Raw genomic sequence first — 14,539 nt, 5'->3', positions numbered from 1 at the left:
AAGCTGTTCACTCTATATAAACCTTCGCCAAAATATGGTATTCACAATTCATGTGCAGGTATCAACAGATTACTAAAATACTATCACCAAACAATTACAAATGTATTAGTAATACAGCCGAATGTGTCTTCTGCGATACAGTTAAAATAAAACCTTCTTGATGATTAAGCAATTAACATACAGTCACAGAGCGTGTTCTCGGTCAGTTTGATCATCGGACAATGGTTATCAAGAGGAATAGCTTGCCCGTATTCTAAACTAATTGATACTTTTTTAAAATGTTTTTAAGTTTATGTTCATCGAATATAACTGTAGATGCGTTTTTCTTAAGTGCTTTGAACAAAGCTTCAAAAGAGGTATTTCCGTCTGCATTGCACTGCCAGATACATAACATCCTAAATATTTTTTCCTCTTCTTCCATTACAGTAGATCTTATTTGAGTGACTTTTACGTGAATGAACAATAAAATTCAATCATAACAAACTACTTTTTCCTCGAGATATATATATATATATATATATATATATATATATAACCGAATAATTTGTGACAGTATATTTATTATTGGACAGAATCTGAATAAACCGCATATGTTATATTAGTGGATCTCCTACACTTTCTTTTTTTTTTCCCTGTATTTATATCCGTATTGTTGAATGACAATACATTTTGGATATATATATATATTCAGATTCTGTCCAATAATAAATATACTGTCACAACTTATTCGTTTTGCAAGAGCTTGCTCAAAGATGGAGGATTTAAATGATAGAAACCTTTATATCACAAAAATAATTGTTGCAACAGGGTTACCATTATCATAAGGTACGGAATGCTTTCAGTCAATTTTACTACAGATCGTTAGAGAAATATAATACTAACCTAAAAACTTGGACACACCCGGAATGATATGAAGATGTAGTTTATAAAATTCGGAAAATTAAACATAGTCCTTATTTCTATCAAATATTTGTAAAATGTGTTAAAAGGTTTATCAAAAGAGGATACGATGCGAAAATCGTGAAGCACAGTGTATGTGTGGTGACTGACCCCTCTCCATTATGCTTTTCTCCTAATTCCTACATAAAAAGGACGGAGGGAATGTCTTGCAGCTTTCTTAGCCGTGCCCTTAAAGTTAGGCTCTTGGTGCTCTGACTTCAGACAAGTTCTTCAGTACATTGGTGTAATTATACCTTAGATTTACCTTAACTGGTTTTTTCCGCTAATGTTGGAGCGTTTCTCAGTGGGGATTTTATTTACATTGTGTTGTCTAACTTGTTGAAAATAGGGTTAGTGAGAGGTTGGCACGCCACAAACGCGTTTAAACCCGCAGTGTCCTTTATTTAGGTTACTGTCCGTTCCAAGGCGGTTCCCATATTTTCAAATTGTTTTCTGTTTGTCTTGTATTTTGTGTTGCGTATGATGTCTCGTTTGTTGTTTGTTGTTTCTTTCCTCTTTCTCCTAACTCCCCCTATCGCCCCCATCCTTTCCCCTTGCAATAGCGCTCCCTTGTTTTGGCATTCCCTCCCCCTTTACTATGAGTAAGTTTTCGTGCCCACCTTAATTTTGGTTGCCGGACCTAAGGCGGTGCCCAATTGTTGTTTTTTCCTGCTTATATGTGTGCGTTTGTGTGCTTGTGTCTTAGGCGGTGCCGTAAATTGTTGTTATATCTTACCTGTCTGTTTTCTATGTTAGTTAGTTGTGTGCTTGTGTGTACGTACGTTCGTACGTGCGTACGTGCGTGCATGCGTGCCTGTCTGCCTGTCTGCGTGCGTGCAAGCGTCCGTGCGTGTATGCGTGTGGTACATGAATGTCTGCGGTACGTTTAAGTTGCAGTGTAACTGTGCTTAAGGAACGTAGCATTCCCTTTGTATATTCATTCTTGTTCTACTTTCTCCTTCACCCCCTCCCCCACTCCCTATTTCTACCCCTTACCGCTTCCTCCCCCTCTATATATATTTTGCATGAAATTGAAATGTCCTTGTTGGATTTTTGAAGCAACCCGTCTGTCATATTTTTCCGTTACAGCTTCTTTTTGTTGTGGGCCTAGTTTTCAAGCGCGTGGCTCTGATGCTGTGTTTGCATTGCTCTGTGCTCCCGAGAAATCTACCCTTACCAATATTATCTTTTGTCTTTTTACAGCATGACATAAGAGCAACATAAAACAATTAACAGTGTGCAGTGGTTAAGGAAATTTTATGGCTATACTATGATTTAAACTAAACGACAATGTTAAAACAAAGATTGCGTGGTACAAGACTAATTGTTTTATGATAGAAAGTTCAAAACAGTGTACAAATGAAAAGTGTCTAGATATAGTAAATAATAACCTAAATAGGATAGAAATGTCTCCTTTTAGGCTTTGTTCACATTATTATGAAGCTAAAAGAGGAAAATTGTCTAGCGTCCACAGTGACTTAACTTTGTTCACAAAATCTAGAATAAAACATTTTCATTGTCATTCATGTCATTTTCTGTTAAGCTGTTCACTCTATATAAACCTTAGCCAAAATACGGTATTCACAATTCATGTGCAGGTATCAACAGATTACTAATATACTATCATCAAACAATTACAAATGTATTAGTAATACAGCCGAATGTGTCTTCTGCGATACAGTTAAAATAAAACCTTCTTGATGATTAAGCAATTAACATACAGTTACAGAGCGTGTTCTCGGTCAGTTTGATCATCGGACAATGGTTACCAAGAGGAATAGCTTGCCCGTATTCTAAACTAATTGATACTTTTTTTCAATGTCTTTAAGTTTATGTTCATCGAATATAACTGTAGATGCGTTTTCCTTAAGTGCTTTGAACAAAGCTTCAAAAGAGGTATTTCCGTCTGCATTGCACTGCCAGATACATAACATCCTAAATATTTTTTCCTCTTCTTCCATTGCAGTTGCTCTTATTTGAGTGACTTTTACCTGTGGGACATTCAGATCTGTTGCAAGTATTTCCCAGTGTGTCGCTATCACATCTCTTGCTATGTCACGGAGTGCACCAATCTTTATGTCAAAGGCTTGGTCATCTAAAACATATTTTTAAATAATATTTATTTTAATCTATAAAAATCACAATACTAAATAATGAAATACATTAACAACAGCAGTATGTTTATAAGATGGATGAACAATAAAATTCAATCATAACAAACTACTTTTTCCTCGATATATATATATATCCAAAATGTATTGTCATTCAACAATACGGATATAAAGATAGGGAAAAAGAAGAAAGTGAAGGAGATACACTAATATAACATATGCGGTTTATTCAGATTCCGTCCGGTAATAAATATAAAAGAACACAACCGGTTTCACTTTTTGTGCAGATCATCAGGAGTGAAAATCACGCCAATAACGTCGCATAGGAACGACGTCAAATGATGCCAAAATAAATGGACGTTACTCTTAGCTAGTTATCTGTATTACTTAATTATGTCTTAAATTAAGCTCTCGTTTAAATATTGTTCTTTTTCTTTTCTTAAGTTTGCTAAGTGCCTAGGTGTTCAGACTGGCGCACACACGCCACAGCAAGTCCACCAACCCAATAAGATTAGTTTCAATGCTGCTTTATATACACATCCGAATTGGACTACACATTAGTACTGTTGCAACGTTTCATATATACTCAAATCTCTGTTTTCATGTCTCACAAATCAGCAGTGACATTTTAGTCTTTTTAACTGATTGGGACTAGAGAAGCTATATTTTCTCTCTTGGAAAGTTAACTGGATCTCAATGATACACTAAATATAAAGAGATAGTTTGCATTAAGGGATATAATTTAGGTGGCTCCATACCTTACCTTAGACCAAAAAAGTCAAAAATCAACGGCCATAAAAGAAATTAAGTTTGAATGTAGATTGAAGCATTTTCTTCGAAAATGCGTATATATTTTGCACATTCCTGTCTGATGTGTTATGTGTAGTGCCACCTAGCGCTACCTGCTTTTATCAAGAAAAAAATGGCTTTTCCGCCATTATTAAGTGGAAAATGGTCCGAATTTATTTTTCCCGCCTGCTTACAGTTTTTTTTTTCATATTGAAAGTAGCTAAATACTCAAGAACCATGTTTCAAACTATATCTAAACAATTAATGAAGGAAATCGTCTGACGGGACAGCGAAACGCCACGTTACGCGTTTTTCACTTTAAAATGTGTAAAGAAATACACTGTCCCGTCAGAGGCCTTATTGTTATTTATTTGCGTGTGACGATTTTCAAAGATTATTTGCGAAAAATCCATCGTGAACATACCTTTTTATTTCATTTATTTAATTAACATACCTTAAACATTTAAACACTTTCATGCGCCAAAAGAAAAAGTGATATAAGATAAATTCTGCGAACTAAGATGCAGTTTTTAGTACTTATTTTGCCGTTCCGAATGTGCGGATTTTCTTCAATAATTACTTAGATACAGCTTGATAATTGATGCTTGAGTAATTAGCTACATTCAATATGAAAACAAAAAACTGTGAGCAGGCGGGAAGAAATAAATTCAGACCATTTTCCTCTTAACAATGGCGGAAAAACTAACTTCTCCGTGATAAAAGCAGGTACCGCTAGGTGGCGCTACACATAACACATTAGACAGGAACTGTACATGTGCAAAATATATTCTGCATTTTCGAAACATATAATCTTCAATCTACATTCGGACCAAATTTCTTTAATGTACGTTTTTTTTTTAATTTTTTGGTCTAAGGTATGGATTCACCTTAAATTCAGAACAGTTAACTTTTCCATACGTGAGATCGGCTATGATACAAGTTAGTATTATAAATTATAATATGATGGAAAGGATTTATACGAACTAAATCACCACCACAATTAAGTATACATACAAACTAATCGTATTGGGTTAGTGGACTTGCTTTTGCATGTGCGCGGCCCGTTTGTACTGCTAGGCGCTTAACCGTAGTTGGTCTGTTATATTGTGGAGAAGATTTAGTTATAACATCTTAGCATAAAAGTCACATTTCCATGTAAAGATGCTGTAAACCTTTTTTTATATTAATTTGTTTCAAATGTTCTTTTATAATTATTTTACATAGGATAAAATGCATTTAGCCACGGAACTGAAAAATATTTTTACAATTAAAAAAGACCAGTCCGTCACCCTCATAGACATTTTAATATGTTCTGAATGCAATCAGCTGAAATATCTGCTGTAATCTTCGAAAATATGTTTTCATGAAAGATATTACAACATTTAATACAAAAAGTACGGGTTCCAGGTTTTAGGTCATTTGTATGGCAGCCACCTTGAAATTAAACTGGCTGCCATTTTTTTTTTACTAAATTGCCATATTAAGATTGATTAAAACGACTTCTTACAACCTGACAATTTTCATTTTTAGATTACAGCCTCACCATTAGTATTTGTCATTTAAAATATGGTAATTACGTAGGTATTAAACAAATATTATATCAACAATTTCCATTACCAAAAACCCTTCTTGTATTCAAGTTCAGCTTTTTTGACTATTCAAAATGTATTATTTCGAATGCTGAAGAATTTAAATCTGAATCTTGCAAAATGATGCGGCAATTCTCGAAAAACCTTGCTACTGATTTGTAACTCATTTACTCGTAGAAGTAGAAGTAATGGTGTATTTTGCGTTACTGCTTGCGTCTAAGATTTCTTTGACAAACTTAAATACATGGAGTAACATTGGAATCAAATACTAAAAGTATGTAATCAAACCTCACACTGCATTGACATACATATTTAAGAATAAATTTTAAACGTTGCTTTTACAAAGTTATCTTTGTCCATTATTAAATGATGATGGATCTGCGCTGGTATTTCAGTTATTGAATATGGGTAATAAACTTACTGGTCTCGAGTATGCTGCTTTACAGGATAATGCTTTGTCTACCGATTTTGGTTTAAGTACAGTGTATTTCTAAACAAACTTGAGTAATCTATATTTAAGGAACAATACAGAAATTTATGTCAGTAAAAAGACGAAAGTTTCAGCTATACATTGATAATTGCTATGCCGTTGAACGTTCATATTGTCAAAAAAAAAAAGCAAAATGAACACTGTTTAAAGCAAAGTCAAATTACGTTCGTAAGGCACTTGCCAGGTAAAAGAAGCTTATGTAAATCATAAATATTTGTTTTAACTTTTTTGTTTTTTTTATTTGTATATTCTTCTGAATGGCATTCGCATCATCACGAACGTTTTCTAAATGACGCAATTGTCAAATACTGTCAATATTTAAAAACTTATTTTTCAGAAATGAGCAATGATTTATGTAAATGACCTGCCTGGGAACTGAAAGAAAGATATATTCAATGAGTGTTGTTGTCATACGGATATTTGACCATATCTTTTTGGGTTGAAAAATGGCAGAGCGTGAAATGAAGGGCGTCGTGAAATGCAGCACTATGGCATTAAATACCTTTATTTAATTAATATTTAGTGATTGGGTGCTGGATTTATTTTGAGTCCTTGACTGTCTATGGATGTTTTTATCATATATAGCATCATTATTGACCAAACAAATGGGCCGAATGCTATGCTTCAGGAAGAATGATGAACTTACCAATATCTCGAATCATCAACAAGTCTTCCACTTTTTCCACTTTCGTTTCAAGCTTTTTCACCCTCTCTTGTACATCTTCCCATTCCTCCCATTTTTCTAGTTGCAGTTTCAATTTCTGGTATTCTGATTCCAGGTCTTTGTCAAATGGTTCTGTCTGCCATGCTTTAATTTTGTCTACAAGGTTCTGATCATTAGGCCTCAGTCTTAGAAGAACCTACGTAAATACAAAATGAAAACAATATACACAATATGTAATTGCTTATAGTTTCACTACATTGTTCAATGAGGTTGAAAATGACTAAAGGTTTAAGCCCTTTCAATTTTAATGAAAAGGATTTACGTCAGATTTGGGAATGAAGTTGGTTTTCAATGAAAGAGACTTTATACTGAGCTTTTCTCCAGATACGCAGGCAAATATTATAACTGCTTTTAATAATGCATCACGCTAGCTGGATCGTATTCTTAATATGGATACTCCGTTTTTTCCGTTTTTGGTCAATTGATGGTTACTATTTATCCCCGGGTGCTCCAGTAAAATAAAAGTAGCATTTTGAAATCTGCTGTTTCATCTCTATATTTATGATAATGTTATACATACCAAAATTTATGACTAGAGAGGTGATTTTAATTTCAGTATTGTAAATTTCTCCCATTTGGATGGGGATGTACCTCAGGCTACATCTTATGGGGGAGATTCAGTTTGCTAAAGCTGATGCCTTTTTGAGGTTTTCAATAAACGTAATATTACAAATGTTTATATCGGGTGCATGACGTCATTTGAGACGTCAGTTTCATACATGTCGTAACGTTTATAAGTTCTTTAACGACGATATTTTCAGTTTAAAGAACAAATCTCTGTCATTTATATAATGATTACAGGTGTAGTATGTGAATTTTATAAAAAATTATTAGATTTGCATCGGGAAATATCAACGGGCAGGACGTGATTTGGTTACAAACTTACTTCAAGAGAGCGAAATGGTTGCAAACTTTAAAAAGTGGCGGGTAGGCTATTTGCTTAAATGATCACATATACGTTTATTTTTCATCAGGTAAGTGGGTTTTTATGGTATTTTTCATGCATCAGTTCGATGTCTACGCCACGCACGGTTTTGCATTTCGAATTTTCGAAGTTATTGAAGGCATAAAATGGTCATGTGCATGTTTTGATATTTGAACGGGTTTGTTTCTTGCCGGTTTATTTTTAATCATTATGATAAATCTAAAACTTAAACCCTTAAACAAGACAAAACAACTTATTATGCAGACTTTCATAAAAGTTTGGTTCTGCATGTTTCACAAATGATTATGTAAATATCTAAATAGGACTAAATCGTGTTCGAGCTCTCTTTGTTTTTGCTGCAAACTTGAGCATTTAGCAATTTCGGACTCATACTTTGGAAATGGTGTACAACTCTCGGAACATGTCGATTGTGTTACATGTACATTTTTGCAGCGTCACCCGGCCCTTTGATGTTTTGAAATAAAGATATTTTTACATAGAAAGCTTGAAAAGTTGTGTGCAATGTGCAACTTACAATTGAATGCACGGACTTTAACTTAAACTCAATCTCAATCTCATAACTCATATTATTTCATATATCTCATAATATAAATTATTTTATCCTTAAAATAATTACATTTATTTTTTATCGAAATCACCGGTTTGTCACCTCGTATCTATATCTAAACATGTATGTTTACTGCAGTTTTCGTGAAACAAAACCGGTTTTGGTTACAGGTCTATTATAAGCGTAGCATAAAAATAAACTAGACTGTTTGGGAACCTAACCCAAAATACAGACATATGTAACGCAGGAGTCTCGTGCAATATTCTCAGTTAAACTTCTACTAGCTGCGAAACAATGTCTGATAAAAAGTTTAAGCCAGACAGAATTTTCTTTACAAGTTACAATCGCCGGATAGCAGCTTATTTTAGGACGATGCCACATGGCAGAGGAAGACGCATGGCTAGATAAGCCAACAGGCAATGTGAGGCGCCACGCTATGAGAAATGCGAAGCAAAAATGTGACAAAGAACCGAATACGAACCCGTTGGAAATGTTAGGCGCCAACATTTTTGAAACGTGAGACGGGAACCTGCGGAAGTGACGAGACTGGAGACCGCCGGCAACGTTTAACGACAGCCCGTCAGAAATGCCAGACGGGAACCTGCTAAAGATGCAAGGCAGGATCTCGCCGATCATGCGAGGCACCAATCCTCCATGAATGCCAAACACGAGGCCGACGTGGATGCGAGACGTGGACTCCCGGCAATGTCAATGACCGGAGAAATGGTGGCAGGGGCAAGAAAAGAACGGTGGAGATAAGTTAGACGGTTACGTAGACAAACACATGCTTCAGAATAACGCCGGTAGGTGCAATTTTATAGATTTTCGGCATGTTCTATTTTATGCAAATGTAGATAACCATGTTAGTAGTGATTACGGTTTGGGGTGTGGCCAACCTTTTTAGTAATTTTGTGCTAAACACAGAATGTGCTAAGCACATTAGGACATAGCCACGTTAACGATGTTTCAAACAGGCATAGTGTTGTAAATCTACAAAATACTCCATTGTCAAACAATGCATGCTCTGCTAGCAATTTTGACAATATTAGCTTGTCGTCCATATGGATAGCCGATGACAATATTGCAATACACCTACCAGCTTCATTAAAAGAAAATAACTAATTTGCAAATGTAATAAAGGGGCAGTAGAGTTGACTGAATACTGTAACGTGTCGTTTTTAAGGTTAAGTCCAGACAGGTAGATCCAAACATTCTAAAAAGTATAAAACATATTGTCTTTGAAAAATGGACAAATGCATTTTTAAAGGTGCAAAATAAAGACAAATGAATAGACATAAATCTTAAAAAAAGACTACACATTTTGAAATATAGTACTAAACATTACGATAGCCGTGCAATATTCCCTTGAAATCAACACATGTACAGAGAAACAAATGATTGTTTCTGTATTTTCTTAGATTGACATGGGGGGGGGGGGGGTCATTTTGTCCTACTTTCGTGTTTATCGCTTTTCCGTCATCGGTCGGAAATTCTTCGGGATCACGTGATTTTAAAATTGTTTCAAACGAATATCCATTTAAGACGCGCAACAAAATAACTGTATTTCCATGATGGTAATTATGCACGACTTGCACGAAAAATATGAGACGTACAAAATTTAAATTTAAAATTGACAGTGACATATATTAGGCCAAGACAATGTGTTTAATGTCTAAAATCTTATTAAATTAATGTAGCCATGTGTACATAAATAAGTGTATTTAGGTAAATTTCAATCATACTTTGTTTCTGCAGTGTAAGACAGTTACTCATTTATATTCTTAAAATTATACTGAAAAGAGATTATTTGAAAAAGTTTACAGACGAAGTTGTAAAATCACTTTTATTCGGGAAGGGCCTGAGTTGTCCTTATGAAAACTTGTAGTATAGCTGTATATTACCTGTATTATAAGAATGATTTTCATGAAGTTTTTGTGAGTTACAAAATTGTTGAATTCCATGTGCTAAGTTTGTAAAAATCACGTTATCGTTTGGGCATATGATATATTTTGCATCTATTTATAAATTATAGCCTCGTTTCGGAGGATTCTTCCGAAAAAGTCCGAAGATGCTTCTAGACGGGTTCGTAAGCAGTCGCAAAGCATACTTTCGGTTTGACATAGGCAACAGTTTTTGTTTATTTGTTAGTTATTCTTGAACATATTCATGACTATTTGGTCAGAACCGATGCAGTGGGCCATATTTTCAGTAAATAGGAAGTCTCAGCTATAAACTCTGGTTTTCATATAATACTCGTTCGGGTTTTAGTAATGGACCTTTAATTTATGTGCCAGTCTATCTGTCAAATCACGCCGACAAGCATATGAATTGACACTAGATGTAAGGGAAGCCGTGTTAAGACAAGGGTCTTTGAGCTAGCGGGGATATGACGAACAATTTCGCTTACGTCATCATCCTCGTCAAAAATCAATGATGATTTATTGTGGCTTTGCATGCAACTGACGCCAATTTCGAGACGTTATCAAATCCATATATGTACTCCTGTAGCGATTTTAATACCGGAAGTTGCACCTGGCCTAATTGCAGGTTTTAAATGTCAAGGTCCTCAGTCAGAGCTTAAGTGCACATTACCAAGCTCAACTGTTTGAACAGCGCTAATACAAAGTCAACCTGTATCTGGTAAATTTTTTCTTCAAATTGGGACATCGTTTAAAGAGGCGCCACAAAATAACTGTATTCTTTCGTATTTCCATGATGGTATTTATACATGATTTGCATGGAAAATATGAGATATACCAGAATTTACCTTCAAATTGACAGTGTCATATATTACGCAAAGACAATGTGTTTTAATGTCTAAAGCCCTGGGGTGGCTAACTCGAAACTTACGATATCGCTGACTTTACGACGTTATTTATGACAGTGTAAAGGTAACACTAAGTTAACGCTATTTTGATAACTCAAAGCATAACTTATCAACCTCGTATATTGAGTCTGACTTACGATAACGTTAATGTAAAAAAGTGCATAAAATGAAACGGGAATCTTTCACATTTGTAATTGTACTATCTTTCAGAAAAAATTACATAACAACTTGTAATCATTTCCTTCATTTTTTGTGTTGATTTAATTTAACTAAAGCTGTTAGAAAAAAAGGTGTTAATTTTGTGCATAATACGTACAAACCTACTGTAGCGTATAATCGGCCTAAGAATTTGTAAGACTTTTTGATAAGCTCAGAGTTAACGACTAACAGTACGAACATTTGCGCATCTGAAAGTTGTAAAAGAAACCGTAGTTCATATTGCCCGCGTATTAATACTGGGACATCATTTACGAGTCACGTTACAAAGGAGACATTCAATTTACGTCACAACATGAACTGTCAAACTAAAAACGTAGTGTACTTAATAACATGCAAAAAGTGCAACATGCAGTATGTTGGACAAACTATGCAACCTGTTTCCAAACGTATGAACAGCCACAAATTTGATATATGTAATTTCATTGACTCTGCATTCTCTTCCAATGTTGCTACACACTTTAATGCAAATAATCATTGTATGAATGACTTCTCATTTATGCCGATTGAGATTGTGAAAAATAATATTGACCGTCTCTGCAAAGAAACTTTCTGGATCCATAAACTAAAAACAAAACGTCCGGAAGGATTAAATTCAAAACTGCTATTTACAATAGATTAAATTCATGAATATTATGCATGTGCAGTTGTGCATTTACACATATACTCTGGGTATTATTCCGTTTTTTCCTATCGCCGCTTTTTTATATAATCTTACTATAGGAAATTTTTGGTATTTTCATATCCGGGATAGTACCTTGTACTAATTATATGTATATAAATATATGTATTTGCATTTTGATATTTTGATTAACGTTTTCCCGCCATTTGACGTTACGTTATCAGTTTTACGTCACGTCCGTTGTTTATATTTGTATGTGTATTATCCTGATGAAGGCGTTAGCCGAAACGTTGATGAGATAAAAAAAATCTATACATAATACGTGTTGTTGTTGAAATACCTATCGCGCTAAAGCTGTTAGAAAATACTTATTAAATCCCACAGGTGTCCGTACCGGAGCAAGGGTATATGGAGATTTTTGGAACTTCGTGAAATCGTTCAAAAGGTCCCTTTTGGTGTTGTCTAAAAATGTCAGTATATATATTCATCGGATGTCAGATATTTACTTATTTGAAAGCGGCAACCTAGACATTTCAGAAATATTTTCAAAATGAATTTCGTGTAATTATTGTTGATTCTACGGAAGCGTGAAAGGGCTATCAGACGCTTATACGTTTTATTACGTTACGGCCGCGGAAAGGATATAATTATAGTTTATATAATTATTTATCGCCTTTTTCAGACATATCAAAAAACACCTGGCCCAGTGGGCCTATAAGCCAACAGTGAATGAAATTCGTATGAAATTAATGGCTTACAATAGGCACCCTAATGTGTTTTCTAGTAAAAGAAGTCAAATACCACATTTGTGATTAGGAAAAGTTAATAGGTTCTTATGTAATTGTACTAGAACAGTTTGTAACTGACCAATAATACATTGAATATATATAATAGCGACAAACTTATACACAATCTGTATATATATGTTAGGTAAATTTGAATGGTAAAGGCAAAGCGCCGACAGTGGTTAGTAAGGGAGGTTGTGTCCCACCCTCTTCGATAGGTTTGGGGGGGGGGGGAGGGGGGGCTCCCCCAAGGAAAATAGGATTATATGATATGAAAAACACACCTTGGTGCGCTGTTTCTATTTAAAAGAAAAAAAATGCTCTTTCCACTCCGTGGTCTATCCCGGGTATTAATATTAATTTATGGTTCATTTGTAATGTGTCTCTCTTGCGATGGAGGTCTCGGGTGCAACACAGGACTTGCTTTTTGGGAGCTGAATGTATAATATTCTTCTTGATGGAGCTCCTAGTTTATCTCATACGAGTAAAACTAAATGTAAAAATGTTCAAACAACTTTCCCTACAATCAAAGTTCCGTCTAATGTTGCTGTTATGCTGAAAAGGACATTAGTTTTCTATGAAAATAGTACTTCTTTCATACAATGACAATGATGTTGCTAAAAAGACTGGATATCAGTATAACTCACCACACATATAAGAGCAGAATGCCATCTAATAAATTGTTTGCGACGTAAAATTAAAATAAAACTTCATCAGGTTAAAAAAAATTCAAATACGTATTAATTAATTAATGATTACAGCATAAAATTTTCATTAGGTTAAAAAAAATTCAAATACACATTAATTAATTAATGATTACAGCATAAATGAAGTTTCATTAATTGACCATGATACCACATATCCACGCAGCATTACCTATCGTCTCAACAGCAACTTCGCGCTTAATATTCTTCGAAACAAGTGAAAATAAACCGCACCGTTGTCCATCAATGATATTTTGATAAAAATGAATAACATATAAACTATAATGATAAATTATTAAGTTTCAAATGATTTTGTTTTTGGCACCAACAAATTGATCGGTTTATTTTGAATCTTAACCATACTTTGAAATCAGATTAGGTTTGGAAAAAATGAATTTATTTTGAAGATAAAATAGCCAGAAAACTTTGGTATGTAAACTTTTCTGTTGGAGGATGTTATCAACCCCAACCTCCCAATTCCCAGGTTCCGTAAATTATTGCTCCGGTTATAAGTGCCAAAGTACGAAATAACGATGGGAGGGGTGCGAATTTCAATCGGATCCGAATGTTACGCGAATGAAAAATACATTCCTTTTGAATGTTTGGAAACAGCTATTTGGTGGGTTTTAACAGGCCTATTTTATTACATATATATTGGAGTCAGGGCGTAGTGCAACCAATTCTGAAGCTACTCAGCGGGAGGATGTGAAAAGGGGAGTCTTCTTCCGTTTGTATGGGTCAGTTGAATCTCCCAGCGGGTAAACATTCTGGGAATAGAAAGAGATCTTGTGGCTTCTTGTAAAAGCGACTGGCCGGTATGATCTGCGTAGATCTATAATGCACATGACAGGCACGTAGCTCAGCACACTAATATACTGATAAATGTACATATTGCTACATTAGTTCAATAAAATGTTGGAGGCCTGCTCCGCGGCTATTCAAGATCTTTTGTGTGTATGCAATCCATGATTACAAAAATAACAGTTAACGGCCACGTGCCACACTTTAGCACGAAAATCCTCATGTATTTCATATGAAATTTTATATAAATAGACACTATTTTGACAGGCGTCACTATTCATAGTCAGGATTTTCATGCTTTTTCAGTGACAATTCAAGGTCCTACCTTTTAACCTTAAATTGTCACTGAAAAGGCATGAAAATTCAGACTATGAACAGTCGCGCCTGTCAAAATAGAGTCTGTTTTATACAAAATTCCATATCAAATACCACCTGTGGTTTTGCGTGCT

The 14,539-nt window shown here is 34.7% G+C and overlaps 1 protein-coding gene across 1 annotated transcript in view; it reads right to left on the bottom strand.

Annotated features, from left to right (window-relative positions):
• Positions 1–2,179: 2,179 nt before the first annotated feature.
• The window catches only part of LOC123538951 (uncharacterized), a 50,385-nt gene continuing 38,025 nt past the window's right edge, over positions 2,180–14,539 (bottom strand). Inside the window, exons 3-4 of the mRNA XM_053533087.1 lie at positions 6,565–6,778; positions 2,180–3,034 (exon numbers count right to left, since the gene is read on the bottom strand). Coding sequence (XP_053389062.1) covers positions 2,733–3,034; positions 6,565–6,778 — 516 coding nt within the window. The 3' untranslated portion in view covers positions 2,180–2,732. The remainder of the gene's footprint in view (positions 3,035–6,564; positions 6,779–14,539) is intronic.

The sequence above is a fragment of the Mercenaria mercenaria genome, unplaced genomic scaffold (genome assembly GCF_021730395.1).
Source record: "Mercenaria mercenaria strain notata unplaced genomic scaffold, MADL_Memer_1 contig_2018, whole genome shotgun sequence".
Classification (NCBI taxonomy): domain Eukaryota; kingdom Metazoa; phylum Mollusca; class Bivalvia; order Venerida; family Veneridae; genus Mercenaria; species Mercenaria mercenaria.
This window is presented reverse-complemented; position numbering and strand designations above follow the sequence as displayed.